This window comes from Wasmannia auropunctata, unplaced genomic scaffold (assembly GCF_000956235.1).
Source record: "Wasmannia auropunctata unplaced genomic scaffold, wasmannia.A_1.0 LD336071.1, whole genome shotgun sequence".
Classification (NCBI taxonomy): domain Eukaryota; kingdom Metazoa; phylum Arthropoda; class Insecta; order Hymenoptera; family Formicidae; genus Wasmannia; species Wasmannia auropunctata.
Window position 1 is genome coordinate 2,046,283 of NW_012026819.1, and position 18,884 is coordinate 2,065,166.

At 32.7% G+C, this 18,884-nt stretch overlaps 2 protein-coding genes across 3 annotated transcripts in view; one reads left to right on the forward strand and one right to left on the reverse strand.

Annotated features, from left to right (window-relative positions):
- Positions 1-394: 394 nt before the first annotated feature.
- On the reverse strand, positions 395-2,960 carry LOC105449975. Its single transcript, XM_011689465.1, has 3 exons — positions 2,677-2,960; positions 1,281-1,401; positions 395-842 (listed from the first exon to the last, which is right to left on the reverse strand). The coding sequence occupies exons 1-3, from the start codon at positions 2,958-2,960 to the stop codon at positions 777-779; spliced, it is 471 nt and encodes a 156-aa protein (XP_011687767.1). The 3' UTR covers positions 395-776.
- A 9,476-nt stretch (positions 2,961-12,436) lies between these two features.
- The window catches only part of LOC105449919 (Kv channel-interacting protein 1), a 127,614-nt gene continuing 121,166 nt past the window's right edge, over positions 12,437-18,884 (forward strand). The window contains exons 1-3 of one of the 2 annotated variants that reach the window (XM_011689380.1): positions 12,437-12,597; positions 13,312-13,423; positions 13,516-13,584. In XM_011689380.1, the coding sequence (XP_011687682.1) occupies positions 13,333-13,423; positions 13,516-13,584 (160 nt within the window). In that variant the 5' untranslated portion in view covers positions 12,437-12,597; positions 13,312-13,332. The remainder of the gene's footprint in view (positions 12,598-13,311; positions 13,424-13,515; positions 13,585-18,884) is intronic. The other variant, XM_011689379.1, reaches the window with a different exon arrangement.

Consider the following 18,884-nt stretch of genomic DNA (forward strand, 5'->3'; position numbering starts at 1 on the left):
TTAAATCTTTTAAATAAATTTTATGAATATTGCAAATCGAGAACAATGTAGTTTTGGTTTATATTGGTAAAATTGGTACATCAATTATACATTTATATCAATTTATATTTACATTTGATATTAATTTGATGTTAAGGTTCAAACACAATTTTATTTTAACTATAATTAAATTTTATAATTTAACTATAATTAATCTTTTAATTGTAACGCTTTATTTTAGTGCAATTATTATCTATTAGCTAAAACTTAAAATTATAAAATTTATTAATTTTGTAAATTTTGAATTTTGCACTTTTAGGTAATTAAAAATAAGAAATCTTATCTTTAAAAAAAGAAATAAATAGTAAACATAACATATGCTTTATAAGTTTTTCCATCCCATTGTAATTTACTGTTGACAATTAAAAGTAAGTATACATTTTCTTAAAGTTTTATCGACGAAGTAAGAATATAAACTGCAGCGCACATTGTACCAAGTAAATTATTGATATTGAACATCTTTTTTCTTCAATGCTGACTGTAATCGCACGTGTGGCATAGATCCAAGTTTATCTGCCGATCATTATCGGAAAATGCACGCGCAGCGCGTGAATAATTTATTTAGCGCCACTCAGAAACCTTGTGAGCTATCCGTCGAAAGGCAGTCCGGTTGGTTTTGGTTCGTTCAGTTCCGTCGCTTCGTAGAAAAGCTACGAGGTCGTAACACGATCCCGGGAAGCGATTCCTATGAATTTTCATGATTTGCTAGAATTGACGGTAGTTTACGCGGAAGCAGTTCACGTTTTCCACGAGTCTGTTCTCGGGCACAGTGAGAGGTACCCCATGAGGAGGTACACCTTGCCCTAGAAAAACCAGTAATGGTATATTAGTCTATACACTACGCAATGCATATGCAACATGTAATGACTGTATTACGTGTAACAATATCTTATCTTATTATCTTTACGTGTTACGTTGCCTTAGCGTGTCGTACGTTATATGATAATATACATACTTACCATGTGTAAAATAATTAATACAGTTATTAGTTAAAAATTAATACATTTGAAATATAGTTGTATATAATTTTCGGTATAATTTTTTGTTCTGCATCTTGTTAATGAGCTTTTATAATATATTTAGGGTATTGTAATAAAAAATTCTTTTATTTCAGTTAAGTAATTTTTCATTTTTGTTTCACATTTTTGTTTTGAAAGTAAAGTATATGAATATTCTGTCCATAAAGAATATATGATAACATATTTGACTGCTATTCCTGTATGCCATAAGTTCTCAATTACCCTGATGGAACGATCGATAATATGTTGGAGTGCTACTGTAAAGCATATCGGCGTCAGTGAATGGTTTAAAAGATACGAACCAATGGTAGAACCGACATCGAACAACGCCACGCCCCAGTATCTGGATCAAAAGGATACTGTTAAGGCAAGTCAGAAATTGTTTTACCAGTTCATGCTATGATGTCTCTTTGTGTCAATAAAACTATATTTGCAACGGGTTTAATAGAACTGTTATAGTTTATATAAATGTATACACGTATGCATAAACTGTGTATATACATATATATATTGTATTTTAAAGAGAAATACATTTTAATATTGTATTCAAGACAGATAATAGAACACACATGTAGCTTTTTCTGAAGGGATGCATACAATGCTTGCTTTAAAAAAAATGAGACAGGTTATAAAATACTTCTAGCCTCTTTTTTAGAAGGAAAAATATTCACTTTAGAAAAGAAAAATTACGATAAATTATTATTATTATAAAAAAGATTTATATCTTGAAAAGATGATATTTATTTACGTATAATCATAGGAACTATGCAACAGAGAAGATATTATAATAAGATAGACTATATTTGAAGGTAATAAAAGAATGTGTAAGGAATTGAACTCCCGAAATCCCGAAAAAAGTTATATGCAATGGAAGATAAGATTAAAGAGTTAATTAAAATATTGCGTTTTGATAAATCTATATTTCTTAAATTGCAAATGATCACTCGAGAGTATTAAATCCTTTATCTTATTTTAACAGGCATGTCATGAACTGATTTTGCAGTAACAATACAGGCTTCACAATGTCGCAATTAGCATGGTAAGCACTGGTTATTGTCAACAAAGCGATGCTATTCTCTCCATTGAAATCATGTCTAAGGCCTCGAGGCCTCGTGTTACCTGAGCCATAATTGCTGACTCGAAAATTTCAACGCTTTTGGATGCATGGAATACGCTTCTTTCGATTAAAAAAATAAACATAACATATGTAGAGGAGAGAAAACGAAAGAGAAACTTGATTAATATTATATATACCTAATATTTATTCTAGAATTAAACATTTTCATTTAAATGTGCATTTTTATTTTAATAAATACAAATTCAAAATAATAATAATAATAATTTGAAATTCTTATGTTTAGCGTGATTAAGTTTTTATACGTAATAAACTTAGAAAATATAAATTAAAGTCAAATACGCAAGTCCATTATTTCGTTTTTATAACTTTTGCTAAAACAACATTTTCCGGCAGACTCACCTGTGGCTTTTCCGGCATAATTACTAACCGCCATACTTTTCAAGCCCACTCATGCGATTCTAATAACTATCACAAAGAGCGAATGGTACCAAAATGGCGGCTGAGGTGAGCCGTCGTTTATGATTAACATGGCGGACTAACCTGACGGGTTTGCGTGGAATCTGTGTAATCTGACAAGGTTTTCGCCGAGAAGCAGACGCCTTTCTGGTTCGATACGGAAACATTTGATGTCTGGGACCGCAACATCTTGAAACGCACGCACAACGGAGTCTGAGAAAGAAAGTACCGACTACCGGTAGGGTCGATGTCCGGCGAAGGCCGCTAACGACGCCTAATCTTTTCCAAGAAGCTGTCACAACTCGCCGCTCTTCTGGTATCGGGCTGCGTTCACGATCAACCGTGAACTTTTCAATACAATTACTCATACCCAATGAAAACTTAAAACACGGACAGATTAATCAGATTATAATGCTATTGCTATTGCCAATAAAATATTTTTCAATATTCTTTTAAACAAAGTTTTTGCATTTATTTTTACTTATTCGTTTCATCAACAATTTTATTTTAGATTTACTGTTTGACTTAAAGAGATTTTCTTTTTTTAAATATTACATTCAACATGTTACTTCGTGCTAAGAGAAAATATTGATTGAAACAATATGTTTATTGATTTTCATACCGGCAGTAAGAATCTTAAAATCTGTAGAGTAACATTATCTATTCTCCTGAACAACCTGGTTGAATTTTACTGCAGTAGTCCATTGTAAATCAGTCTTCTTTCAGGTTCTTTACCTGGTGTGCTAAAGAAAAATCTGATCTGGAAGAGATAAAAGAATTCTACTCGATAAAAAATTTTACCTTCAGTTAGGTGGCATTGTGTATAAAGTGTGCAATTTATCTTAATAAAAGCCCTAAAAGAAATCTTACACTTCTGCTGACTTTTGTTCCTTTTGTTATCTCTGGAAAAATTTTTAACAAATTTTACAATTATTTGCTAAACTTATTAAAACATCTTAATCATTCTCGATAAGTATAATAAGTTAGTTTTAAAATTATTTTCTTATTTGTCGCAAAATAACTGCCTTTAGATCAATGAGAAAAGATTAGAATAGTAATTATAAATAAAACATTTTTTTTTAATGCAATTTTGAAAAGTATTTTGAAATTAAAATAGAAACTGTGTCGCAAGACGCATACATTAAACATGATAGACTGTCGCGTACGTCTATCATGTTTAAACGGAGGCGTTAACGTACGCACGTATTATCCGCGTCGCCTAGTTAATTAGACGAATTAATTAGCATTGGCAAGTAGCATAATTAATATGCGCAAGCGAGGTGTCTTCCTCCGGATGTTGATGCGCTGTCGAAGATGTTGTGATTTTCGGCATCGCCCGATACGCCACACCTTCGACCACCTACGGCGACCACACGTCGAATTAATGAAACATCAGATATTTTATACCTACTGTATGAAACACGATATTAAGTGTTGTCACCGGCATTCATTGACCCAATCAATTCTTCATTCTCTTTTAGCGGATCTCTTATTCAATTCCTGAAACTGTATCGCTATTGCGAGGTAAGTAGTGGCAGGACATTTATGCAATGTCGCCATACGTGAGACTCCGTCTGCTGCCACAGACATATAGTATCGTATTCATGATTCAACACTCAATGACATTCCATTTAGCCTATTCATTCAGCGTTCTACGACGATTTATTCTCTCGCGGTCTTTGATTTTTATCCAGAGTATAGATTTTTTTTTTCATATAAAATTAAAATATTATAACATTTCTTAAATTACCAAAATATAATACCTCGCATCTTTACGCTTTTATTTTCAAGAATAATTCATGCGTTAAAAATGAACAAATATATGAATTTTATCCTAGTTGAATATTAGAAAGAAAGGATTATAAAAAATAAAAAATAAATAAAACTATTAATAAAGTATAGATTTATAAGATAAAATGAAATCTTTTTTTTGCAATCATTTTATCATATTCTTAAAAATCTTGCACTACTGTCTTTATTATATTTAATTCTTAATAATTGTTTAACCTAATTTACTATTGTAACAAATATATTTTTACATTAGATTCTTATTGTTAGGCGTAGACACGCGACATTAAATCACGTCACTGGAATGAGCACTTACCTTGTGTGAATCCCGACGATCGTTTCCGACAGGAAGTCTGGCCAAAGAGGAAGCCCTGGACTGCGTCAGCAGACACCGCTCTCTGCCGTACACCTCTCCATGCCAGCTCGTGCTGTTTCAACTACACTCATACCTTTTGCATTTGCTCGCACGAGTTCGCCGACAAAGACCGTCGGCACGGAACCCGCGTTGCATTTTTGATTACCCGACCGCTCGGCTCTACGCCCACGCTGCCTCGTCGTATCATTTACCGTCATTTACAAGTCACTTACAACTTAATTAACTCGAATAACAAACTCATGTTAAACGAATTTATATTAATAATTACGCTTTTTTCTATACGCGACAATGGCAGTTATGTACGAAGAGAAAAAAATTCAATTCGGTGTTATTAATTTTATATACGTTACATTAAATTGTAAAAAAATTCCTGTTTAAGGTGAGTTACCTTTTTTTTACGGATCCCAGTAAAATTGCAAGTTTCCGCAGAATTGGCGTCACGAAATAAAGGGTAACAAGCCATATGTATGTACGCTCTTTCACGCTCTTAAAGGATTCCGTGCAAAGTCGGAATAGCCACGCGATTCGCGATCGGCGAATACCGCCACACCCTTCCGTGCCGCTTCCGCCCTTCGTTGAGAGATGTTTGCAACAAATTGGAACCTCCCTTGCCCTTCCTTCCAGTAATTGGCAAGCGATGCGCTGGGCGTTTTTCTCGGTCCGGCCCCGATCCGTAATTGCGACTGAATGACGAACAAACACGCCGTGTACACGCATAGATGGAAGTCAACCATCCTAAACGTTAAAACGATCGGCAACATTCTAAACGTATATTACTTCTTTTCTATTGGCACTGTCAAGTTTCAAATAATTGAAGAGCTTGTTGCCGAAACCAGTTCTGCTCACCTCTGCATTTCGCCGTTTATCGCGTAAAAACTTGCACGGCCAACACTCATGTAGCATGGCATTATTTCGGTTATCTTATCGTTGTCTTATGTGTTTTTTAATTTTTTATATTCATAAATAATATCTACAATAACGCAATATTTTTAACCAGTTGGATATAAAATAATGATCAGATTAAAAAATAATCTCGAAGCTTTATTGACGAATGCGCGCCTATATTATCATATATAGAACGTGTATATATATTATCATATATATATACATTTCAAAAAGTTTCACTTCTTTTCTTAATAAAAGATATTGTTCTAACATAGCTTATGTTCTTTTGAGTTAAATATGAAAATTTAACGTAGAAAACTATGTACAAAACGTTTAGCTTTTCTTTTATTTTTTATTTTCGAATTTATTTCCATATGTTTGACTCACGCTTGGTCCTCCAACACCAACCTCTATTATCGTACGTGAACGTTTACATATACATTCCACACGTTCCGTGACTGTCTGCGGCATAGAGACATGTTGCGAGACGTGCACAAAGAAATTATACGGAGACGGAGAACAGTAACTGGGCGATGAAAAAATGCTAGCCGGAAGTTGGCGCTCGCCGTTGCGCCCTGTCATCTCGCGGCTCGTAAAAGCTGCTCCTTCCTCACCTCTTTCCTCTCTATTCGGCTGTTTCTTTGCTCCCGGATCGCCGACCGATGACAGATGGAGCGAAGGCGATCGAGCACGATCCACTCGACCGGATATAATTGCTGGACTACTGATTGACTTTTGCCGAGTGGCCTTTTGTGCAAACTCTATACCGCCTGCTTATATCCCCTCGTATCGTCGCGACCGAGTTCTCGTATACCCTAGCGTTATAGTGTAACAACCATTAATTCGAAGAATCGTTCAAGCGAACAGATCATACCGCGCTTTACATTTTATTACAAAGTAGCGGACACACTGTAATGAAACATAAGGACAACAGATAGACGTTTATAGGGACAACTGGTGCGTTAAAATTCATTGAAGACCGACATATAACGTAAGCATGAGATTTGACGGATCTTTATCCGAGAGATGACAAAAATCTGCATACATATCCGTTTCAACAACGCAAAGTACAAGGTGCAGCGAACGCTGTACAGTCGCGAATATCGATAATTTATATCACTTTTATGGATTCCAAAAACTTTCACGTTTCTAATTTGCGTTTTCCCAGCAATTTAACGCCGGCAGTTAATTCAGATTGATCGACATACGATATTGCCCCACGGTCAGCAATCGCAATGACAAAAACTCGATAGGCTCCAAGTAAAAAGATCACGCACGTGATCGTGTGTGCTGTGCCGTCGTGTATTATTAGCAGGTAGCTTGTTAGGCGGTCGGTTTGTGGATAATGGTAGGTATTACAACACGCGACCGTTATTAACCCCTCTATACATCTCTTTCGGCCGCGCACCGTTGCCGTAAGCCCGTCTTTATCTCGCCTTCTCGTTTATTCGCTCTCTAAAGGAACACCCCGATACTGGCACAGACAAAACATAAATCATTATTCATAATAAGCTCTCGCGACAAAAAACCTGTACCGACAGATCTTAGCTACGCTAAATAATCGCGGTCGTAGTTCTCGCTCCACTGGACGTCTCTCCCCCTCCGGTTCTTTGGAAGGTCTCGAGATGATCATTCCACAATTAAAGGATGCCGCTGCCGGGATTCGGATGATTTCTCTTCAACCCATCTTCGAATCTTCGTAAAAAGCACGCCCACTTTATAGAAATATTTAGGGGGGAAAAAAGAAGCAGTATTAAATACATCTGGAAGAACATTTAACAGTTTTACACGACCTGATATTTCGTTCATTTACTTGGTGTGATTCAGTACTTGCACCTTTGTCGGAATAATCTATTCGGCAAAAATTAGTTATAAATTGTAAAATTTTTATATTTATTCTTATTTTAATTTCAACTACAGCTTGGAAGATAATCTCATAAAACTTAAAATCAAACTGTTGTATTTTTGCGTCAAATATATGTCACTAAACTCGGCCTTCATCGGATTTGATATGAAAATAAGATATGCGATTATGTGACTTCTTATAACAATTTGTCGATTTGATAAAGATATTTTCTTCATCGTCAATATGTCTCCAAGTATTTTCTTGCGGCATTCTTGTTTTTTTTGTTTTGTTTCGGAGACTGTAAGACCCGCGGTAGAAAAGGTTTCGCCCGTGCGATAGGCGGTTAAGAGCATGGTGAAGAACACGTCTTCATTTTAGCGGTCAGGAGGTGCCGGTGACATTCCAGGGCTCCGCGACGCGAACCGAGCGGAAAGGACGCGACCCCGTCTCCGGCCCGGCCGCAATGGCACGAGGGGATCGACGTCCTGGAGGGCGTCGCCGTCCTCCTCGTCGTCCACGTCGTGTGGGTCCGAGCGTTCCGGACATAGCACCGCGTCCCCGCGATCGGTCGGGGTTTTGCTGCCGCGCGACCCGAGTTTTTCGTGCGGCTCTTCTCTGGCGGTAACTCGAGGCCAGGCAAGTCGGGAGTGCATTACACGCAATTAGACGCCAGGGTGGCCCCGAGGTATGTCCGACAAACGGCCCTCCTCCTCACCTCCCCCTACTACATTGCGTCGCACCGTTTTCCTTCTCGTTTCTCTCTTCGTCGCTTCCACGCTACGCGGTTCACCCCGCGCTCGTTTCTCCTCGGTGACCCTTATCGGACTGTCTTTCCTCTTTGTATTATGGTGTACCTCGAGGGCATGTCTCGATCCAATGCACAGATTTTTGTTTCTTTATCGGACTGAGCACCGTATTGTCACCGGTGCAACCTTCATAATGTAGCTCTCCAAAATTATTATTATTATTTCAAGCCAACAGGATAAGTAAGATGTCAGTTATTTGTTTCTTCTGACGTGATTGCAGCAAGATCTACTAATTAAAGCGCACTCGATTGCTACCGGGACTGAAAAACAGATCGGTTGGAAGATGAATGGGGAAAACTGTTATATTCAATTAATATTTTATAAATTAATACAAAAAAAACAGCAGTGGAAATATTTAATAATTTTATGTTATTGTAATACAATCCATTTTGTACCTGCATATATTTTTACATAATTCATGCAAACACTGGATCACAGAAAATATACGTTTAAGAAAGATGTTTTGAAGAGTATTCTAGAGAAAAGAAATTGTCATTTTTATACTTTTGTATTAAACTGTAAACTTTACTACAATTGCAACAATCCGTAATTATTAAATTAAATGGCAACAGACATTCAGTGGCTCTAATGCGATAGCTCTAACGACGAATAAGGGTGTGGTATGCGTGTCGGTCACTTCTGCAGCGTCTGCAAAAATGAGCGTCTAATTAAATTTGTCTGTGTGCGAACACGTGTTTCACGCTCTTACAAATAGTCAATGGAGGCTGTGACTATCGTCGAACAGCATGGCGCACCGTGCTGTCGTCGGCGTAAGAGTGAGATACGGACTATGTGCCGAAGGGGAAGAAGAAGAGGAGAATGAATGGGGAGGATAGCGCAGGGGAAAGACTCACATACATAAGAAGCGGTGGCACCGTTTAACACGGGATGCACTGGCGCGCTTTAAGTGTAATTACCATTGGCGTAATTAATTTAGCTAAAGAGCCGGCATTAATTTACTGCCCGTGTTTGCTCTTTCTTCCTTTCGGATGCTCTTCTTTTCTTTGTCTGCGCATGAAGTGTAGTTGCGCACATCAAGTTTTCTTCTTCCGGAACTCGCGTCTCTATGCTCCTTGCTGCACTTCTTTCGTTTCAGTGCTTTCTCGACTGGTTACGTTCAAATGTAGCAGATAAATTTAAAAGAAATCATTAGATTTAGAATATGATCCAAAAACTTATGAGTTGTAATATTATAAATCGTATCATACAAAATAATTACGTGAATAATGCATAAAAAATGTAAATTGCATTATATTGTCGCGATCGACAATTTGCTTCACAATTTTATTTCTACAATTGGTTTGATAATCGGGGACGAGATAACCGAAACCTTCATTATTAAACGCGTGTATACTTTACACGTAGTCGGTAGGAATTGAGGCAATTTTTGCAGACCGCAGGTCCATGCAATATACTGTCAAAAAAGCAAACGTGTTTGAATGGCGCGAAATTACGGTCCAAACACGAGACCGTGAAACACATGATGGCGTGTCAACCTTATTGCTAGCATATAGATTGACACTCATCTTCTATATTTGTATTTTTTATGCCTTCGCGTGAAAAGAATTTCAAAATTAGAAAGAAAATTGTTTGATTTAAACGGTTATATAATCTTTTTTACTAATAGCAAAATATATAACAACCTTAATTATCCCGTTTTATAAATAAAGTACATTTTAGTCCAAAATTTTAGATGGATAGTAGTTCTTATTGTTTTGTTACACCTCGGAGTATCACATCTCTCTTGTAACGAGTTAGTTTATTGTCGTATAATAAAAAGGAAAAAGGTTCGTATATCTGTAGATGACATTTATTATTTTCTTTTAATTTATTATTTTAAAGGTTATATCTGAGAAAAATACTATTATACCTCTGAACGACCTATTTTACTCTTTTCAAAAAGAAAGCAGCAATTGTTGATGCATAAAGGAAAAGAGATATTTTAGAGATCAAAATTAAATCGTCCTTCAATAAAAATGTCGTTTTGAATAAAAAATGCAAGTTTTAAAAAAATTATTTTTTGGATGACAATTTATTATATTATTCCTGCAAATTTCGTTCGTTTTCAATGCCACAGTTATAAATTTTATGTTTCTTATTTTCTAACATGAAATTATGCTTATTAGTTTCCTTTCATTTCACCGCTGTTATTTATCAAATGTTATTTTTTGTAGTCTCAACTTATACCACGTATATATTCTTTTTTAAAATTCTACTTTTGTTTCGTTCTACGTTTTATCTATTTTATATTTTGTTTATTGTTCCGTTTTACGTTCTGACCATCATGTTTTTATTATACGTAGACATGCTAGTAGACTTTACTAACCCTTTATTTTTTACGCGTATACTTTTTTCCTTTATGTCTTTTGTAATTATCTGTTTTGTAAAATAAACACACTTTGCGATTCTTTCGCTTCACCAATAAAATCTGCAAGCGCTTATTTTCTCTTTTTTTCTGTTAAAAAAAAAGAATCTTTTTGTCGCTTAAGAAAAAAGTATATGTGAATACTATTTGACCTAGTTTTTATATACATATACATATATATATATATATATATATATATATATGTATATATATATATATATTTTTTTAATATAGTCATTGTAACAAAGTTCGTTTTAGATGTAATCGGAAGAAAGAACTCGATAAAGAACTGATCGACACTTTGCGTTTAAGGGGCGCGATCGCAGAGTCCATTGGCATTGGTTGGTGGTCCAATTAGTGTAGCATCCGAACGTACGCGGGGTGGCTGAGCAATTGTCGCAGTTGAGCCGCCATATAAATTTCTCAGTACGAGTCGGTACGACCGTCGGTAGGCCGGTCGACTGGGCTAACTGTGCACACACAGTGAACTTTCTTGCGTGGTCGCGCGGTGTTCACCGGCGCGGTCGCTAAAAGGATATTAAACGCCTTCCTTGTAGGTTGACCGATGATTGCACCGACGACAGTTACTATCTGGAAACTGCCGCCTCGTGCAAAACGGCAGGGGCACAGAGCGGCTATACAGTTAAACGTCGCCTAGCAACAAGGTTGCCTTTAGACGTAGCGACGTTGAATGCCCACGACGCACCCCGGGTGTTCTCACGTCTTTGTTACCTGCGCGCTGAAATTATTTAAACAAAAATTCCTATTAAAAAACTTATCAGTATATTACATCTGAATCTTTGAGACAACAAACTCTGTCCAATGCATGGCACAGGGAAATGTTCCGCTGTTCCAGTTAGAATTCTATATATTACATTTAAATTATATCGCTGTTTTTTGTATCTACTAAAAAATTGTCTGCCGTAGAATTTATAGCAGCAATATTCTAAGAATAAATGTAAGAAAATATAGGTCTTATAACCAAATATGATTGGAGTCTGAATTGGAGTCTAGACTGATTAAACGTCATAGAGGAACTTTCTTGATAAATTTGACAAATAGTTTAGATATAATTTTTGTCTGTTATCTATATTGATTAAATACGGAACATATGTGGTATCATAGTGCATACTAATTACTTATCCGTTTTAGCTAATTTTTTGTACCTAAATGATTCTCGCTATAATTGCAAGATTACTTTTTTTAGTGCGATTTAACGTACATATCTTCGTATTATTTTATGTGGATAAAAATCTTTTTTTTTATCTAATATGTTGTATGATTAAATTGATCTTGCGGTTATATGTTAATATTTTGTACATAATTATTTCGTTGCTTGTTTTACATTTTTTAATCAAGAGCTTAATTTATGACAGTATATACGTCAAATAATCTATTGAATTAATAACTGCGTTATTAAGCTTCATTTCGAAATGAATGATGCAAATAATAGTAAGATCAAGGTGAGAATTTACTTGGCAACGCGCAGTGGCAATGACTATGTATAGAAAACTTGTATGCAATATTATGTATCTCTGATGTCAGATACCCATTTGTTATACGAGTTTTTTATTACGACACAACATAAATATTTAACGTTCGCACATAATTCGATTCTATCATTGACGTCAATGAATGGTCAGAAGAAAAACATAGTTGAGAATAGTACTCTGACCTCTTCTGAGCAGAAAAAATGCAGGTTTGCGTAGGAGTATCTGGCTTTTGGCCAAAGATCCCTCTTCTGTTGGCTACTTGGCTAGTCGTTCCCAACTGATTCGCCGAATAGCTTTTGGTTATCCTACAACCACCTACGGCACCGCGAGAAGTTATTGTAGTTCGGTATGAGTGCGTTTCTCGATAAGTGACGACAATTCGCGGTGCTACCATTTGATCCATCAATTTTACATTCTCGTGACATTCGGTATGTAATAATTCGGTAGTAAGTGTGATGTTTCTATTAACAATAGTAATTTAATCGCTGCACCACTGCATCGTAACTTATGCGCACTAAATAATGCAACGTATACTTGTGTAATGTGTATTTATGTGTCAATTTCCAATTTAACAAATATAACTCGCAATTTTTCACAATATTAAATTTTATGCTGCGAGAAATTTCTTAAAACTTGTAATACTTTTGACGGCTTATTATTGTGAGTTTTCTCAATAATTAACGGTACGTTTGTTAACTAATATAGTCAAAAATAGATAACAAATCGATTCATTCGATTTCATTACCGAAACTTATAGAGAAAATGGACTTTAATATGTTCTGTAAAACTTATATGATAATTTGTTAAAACATTTCCGATATTACAACATGCATTGATAAAATAAGCATTTGAAATTGCGGCGCCTATGATGCTAATGCAATAAAGCCTTGTGCTAAATATATTCTCTCGATTGTGATACATGGAGAGCACATAAAATGATAAAGTATAGAATTATATTTACAAGATAATGTAAATAAAAATATGATTTTCTTTATTTTTTTAACATAATTTATGATTACAAATAATAAATACTTTTTTATTTTTGAAAATTTTTGTAATTAAAATTTTATTTTAAATAATAATTTATGTCGTATTAATATTTTTTACAATTAGTTTATTTTAATGATTTTAACGTAAAATATATTGTTTATCTTTTGAAGATTCTTCTTTGTGTACATACCATGGAAGAAGATGTTAATTCAGTAAGAAAATACGATCATCAAAGCTGTAGAAAGAAAGAAAAGCCTGGTATAAGAAAACTTTTCAGGAACGGTAAAGAAATACAAAAATACAATGTATAACAGAAATATGTCGAATATTTTTTTAATCATATTTATAAAATATTAAACGTTTTATTATTACAGCTTGGCGTAGAATAAAGATGGTGAGTGGTGGAAGCAATCAAACAGAATCAAGTAATGATGACTTATACCGTATGTATACTTTTATTTATTTGCGAAAACGTTAATTTTTTATTAATATTTTTTAAATTTATAAATTAAAATGCTTTTATTGTATATTTAAAACAGCATAATACATTTACTAACATAACATTTTATCAACTGTTGGCATGTTGAACATATAATGCAGCATAATTTTATAGATAAATCAATTCTTAATACTTTTATTTATCTTTTTTTGTGGAATTTAATGTAATACATATATATCTTTATCAATAAAATTATAAATATATTATATATATTATAAAAAATATTTTTAATGTTAAGAAATTCTAAGTAGCATTGAATACATTGCTAGATGTCAGCACAAATCACTTTCTCGGACTATCCAATCTTTATCAACGAATGGTAGTCAAGATTGCAATAAAAATGAATGGTGATAAAGATCATATTATTATAATATATGTGATAATAACCAACAAAAAAATAATTTGTGTTAGTAAGCACTATTACAGCAACTATCTCAAATTATTACAATTTATATGAAATATATTTTATATAAAATATACGAAATTATATTTATATTTATATAAATATACTAAAAAGAAGAGAATATAATTCTTAATCTACTCTTTAAAAAATAATATAAAGTATGAATCATATTGATAAAATGAATTATATTATTTGCATTTTAACAGAAAAATATAATAACATCAAACAATTTTTTTATGACGTCTGAATGTTTGGTTAATTATTACTTTTGATTTATATAATCATAATTCTCCCTTTTTCTCTCCGCCTCTCCCTTTTTTCTGTTTTTCTATCTCTTCTCCTCTTTTCTCTCTCTCTCTCTCTCTCTCTCTCTCTCTCTCTCTCTCTCTCTGTCGCAAAGTTACGTTTTGATGGAAATATCTCTGCAAGAATATAACATTTAATTGGGTAGTAAATGAAAATTTGGACACATCTGTTAGTACTAGTTGTATATTTATTCTAATTAAAAATAATGGAAATTTAAATACAAGAGAGGGAGCCGACGGTAATCTTTTGGGACACATCTAGTTCTAAAATTCAACAAGATTTTCTATTATAAATTCTGAGTATACATTAATTTTTATAAATTATGTAAACTTTTTTGCATTATCTTAAAACAATAAATATGTAATATCAGTTACGTGAAATGTATCATATAAATGCTAATGAATCTTTTATAATTAATGTTTTACAGTGACGTTGTTATTGCGACATTCACGTATATATATTGTTAATAGTACAACTTTCACAAAACTTGTTAACATATCGATTTATCTTTCTACATAATACACATGAAATATTCACATATGTTCTAGGAACTTTGACATCTGAGTCGGGAGTTTCTCTTGGTTTAAGTTTGCAGTTATTGTTAAAGCAAACTGTTAAATTTGTTTAGGAAAATCTAATGTAAACAGATGCATAATTTGTTACTGCAATATTCATACACAATGCTCCATATATTCCTTCACATTATTAAAATCTATACATACAATGAAAGTATGCAAAATCATGATCTTTTTGAAATAAAATGCAACAGTAGCCTAACGGCTACAAATTCTTTAGTCTATTTATTGTAACAATATTGATATTGTAAAATTGAATAAATTCTTAAAATGTTAAATTTAGTACCTAATTTTACAGCAAGAAATGTAAAGTAAAGATATAATAAATGAAGATGTAACTGTCGAGTCTCCAACGTACGACAAGGAGATGTAAATTTTTGTGGATATTTTTCCTACGATATTACGCGAGAAAAACAGGTATAAGGAAGGTGAGAGAAAAAGTTCAGACTACATCCTTTAATAAAAACGCTGCAAAGTATATACGAGTAAATTCGAGTATTTAGAGACTAATAATGATCATATGAAATAATTGTAATTTTGATAAGTAATTATCGCAATGCAATATTTGTTTTATTTTTTTCATGTTTGCTCCATTAATTTTGAAAATATCTAAAATATTTTTATTTATAACAAAATACTTACACACATAATAAGCTTTATCAGTAAAAGAATTTGTTATTAAATTATGAATTATTTGTTACAACTATTAAATTTGTTATTAAATTTGGTGGTTCAACATTTATCAGTTATGATTTTGATCATAAAATTTAATTAAATCTTTTATAATTATTCAAAAAGGAGATCTAAGCATTTTAAAGATATTTTCTTAATTATTTAAACGTTATAATCTGCTGGCGCAGCTTTAAAGACTTCAAAGTAACGTTAAATTTTCACTTTATGCAAGTTAAAATTTTGCTTGAAACGTGTTGCAGTAGTTTTTTACAATTATTTATCTTTTTAAGAGAATTATATCAAGTAATATATCACGACAACTTGCTGAGCTTTACGAATAAAATTGCGAATAATAATGTGCAAGGTAAAACTGTCTCCTAGTTTTCGTGCAAGATTCGCATTAGACTGTACACGAATTTATTCTTACAATTTATATCGTGGTCGGCTGCGGATTTCTCTTATTTATTAAAAATGTGTTTTATAATTTTTAAATAAACATTAAATATATTTTTTCCTTTTTTACGATTTTAAATATTATGAATCTTAAGCAGTTAATATTAATTATAATATCGGAAATGTTATGATTGATTATAATACATTCTTTAAATTAGTAAATTTATTAGTCTTCAATGTATACATATATATATTTTTTATAAAAATCTTTTTCTTGTTCCCTTGTTACATCTTACTTTTACACTTTTATCATTTTTTCAGTTGTGATGAAAATAAATTATCTTCTTTCTGTTACCTCGATAATTGTATTTTATAGCTATAACGTACAATAGTTATTTACAACGTCATGGTCGTTCGCTATCTTTAAGTTTTTCGAAAGAAATAAGATCGCGTGAGAATATTTCACGGCTTTCTCAGCTTTCCTTAACTTTACCCTCCTCCCTTGATATTTTTTCCTTGTCCTAAGACGTCTGAATCACCAGCGAGCAGAGGCGTTGGTACTATTTATCTCCATCCTGACGGTCTCCTTATCTAACCGAAACGACTTCCACGTCTCGCCATTAATTCCTGCCGGGAGCCACAATTAACTTCGCCTCTGGAACGAAAATGAAAAAATCATGCTGATCCTTAACTGTCTATGCTTTCCACCGTCTTTCTCTTATCATTTTATAGTTGTATAACCATAAATAATGCATAACGCCTGAGAAATTATACTGGTGGAACCCTTTATGGAATGTCTAATATAGTCTCTGAAAGGTATTCTACATTTTATAATTTCATATCAGTTTGCACAATTGAATGTGAAACTTGAATATGTAGAAAGAAATTGTGCCGCATATAATTTACATTTTTTTATATTGTTAGCATTATTTTAATAATTATACTTCTCAATTTTAGAAATCTAATTTAACATTATTTCTTACATATTACACGCACACACACTTAGATATAATTAAATCTTATAAATCTTACATATATTTGATTTCTATATTTTAATCTTGGATTTAAAACATATATTATTTTGGAGTACGTTTCTACCTTCGCATTTTTTTATTTTCAAGCATCGATGAGAAGAGGTAGAAAGATAAATTTACAAGATAATATGATATAATTAATTATATAAATTTTGAAAGCATGTAAAATTCGAGAAAATCAGCTTTGATTATGGTGTTAAATTTAATTTTAGTAGAGAATAGTAGCGAACAGGAGATGGATGTTCATTGTGTCTTACGCTTGAGGGTATTCACAATATCTCATATCAACCCTATTCAGCTCAAGTACTATAAACAAGCAACAATTATGTTACATGTTCATTTGTTTATTTAAAGTTGCTTTTATGACCTTTGTAATTGTTAGTTGGAACATCCAAACATGTCGTAATTGTGTACGCCCGCAGCCGTTTACGCACTAAATGCAAACTAAATTATGAAGAGTACCTGTCATTTTAAAGAGTTCTCGTGGGCTGAAGCAACCGCGAATAACGTGCATTTGAGTAAAAGAGCAGTCTCGTGCTTATTAATACTCGACACAAATGCGTATGCGATAAAGTTTTAGTACTTAAAAAAATTATAAAATATGTTGCAGAAGGATATAGAATTTTTTATAGGATATAAAATTTTTATTAAATGAATTAAATTGCACCTATTTAATAAATTGTAATAATTTGGAGATTAAGAAAACAGATTATAATAATATATTACTCTAACATATTTTAATATTTAAAATATTCAAAAAATATTTGTTATTTATGGATTTATATTTTTATTACGGCTTAACATTTGTTAACAAAAAAATCTAATATGCAAGAATATCAGTTAATTTTATTTTTAATTTTTTAATTAAAATTCTATTAAAATCTAATGGCAATATAAACATGTCTTTTGTTTAAATACTAAATTTCCACAGCAAAAAAATTATTCAAATTAATATTGTAATAAACTTTTTTTGAATGTCAATAAATTGATTACGCTAAACAGGATATACTTTTCAACTTTTTATAAAGTTCTAAAGTAAATATCGCGAGTCTGAAGTCGATATTCTACGGAAGCAAAGATTATGTTTCGAATAACCCTCCTTTCACAGATTTCAATTTCTTTGCTTCGTTGGCGTCAATAATTCTGACGGAGCGTGCTACGGTTGACGGAAGCCAAATGGAAATCGAGGGTTGCAAAGGGAGATAAGACATTCATCCGCTTTCCTTAAAGTTTAAGGAATATAAACGTGTGAAAATATATTAGCACAGATCCGTGATCCACTTCTCTTAAGTGGTTTGAAATTGAAAGGGGAAAACTTTCGCGGTATTAAAAACAATATTTCTCTACGGTCACGATCATTTATGACTTTCGGTATATTTTCACTAATAATCTGCGGTCGTGTAAATATTATAAACAGACTATCTAATATTGGCGAAAACTTCGTTACCTAGCACGTATCTGCTTTGTATAAAAAATATTTACAGTAGCCAATTTATTACAACTTTGCAAAAAAAGTTTATTGAAAATATTGAGAACAATGCTTGAGAACATATTAAGTTTATAAAAATTAACTTAATATATTATACAATTTATTACTTAAAAGTAATAAACACACACATACATATATTGTATAATGATAAAAAATCGACAAATATACGAAAAATAATTATAAATTTTTAATGGCAATCTTTAATTATGGCAATAAAATTTTTAACTTATTAACTCTTGTTAAAACTTACTATAATTTAATATTATTTACTGATTACAGATATATTAATGTTCTTTAATTCTGCGCGCGGAAAAGAATAATACTTTAAAGTAGAATAACATCTCGATGCGCCGATGAGCAAAGTGATAACGC

Coding starts and splice junctions, on each gene's coding strand:
- LOC105449975 (XM_011689465.1), bottom strand. CDS start 2,960: ATGAGTAATTGTATTGAAAAGTTCACGGTTGATCGTGAACGCAGCCCG. Junction 1,402..2,676: donor ATTCCACGCAAACCCGTCAG/GTTAGTCCGCCA, acceptor CTTTTGATCCAG/ATACTGGGGCGTGGCGTTGT. Junction 843..1,280: donor TTATCGATCGTTCCATCAGG/GTAATTGAGAAC, acceptor TGGTTTTTCTAG/GGCAAGGTGTACCTCCTCAT.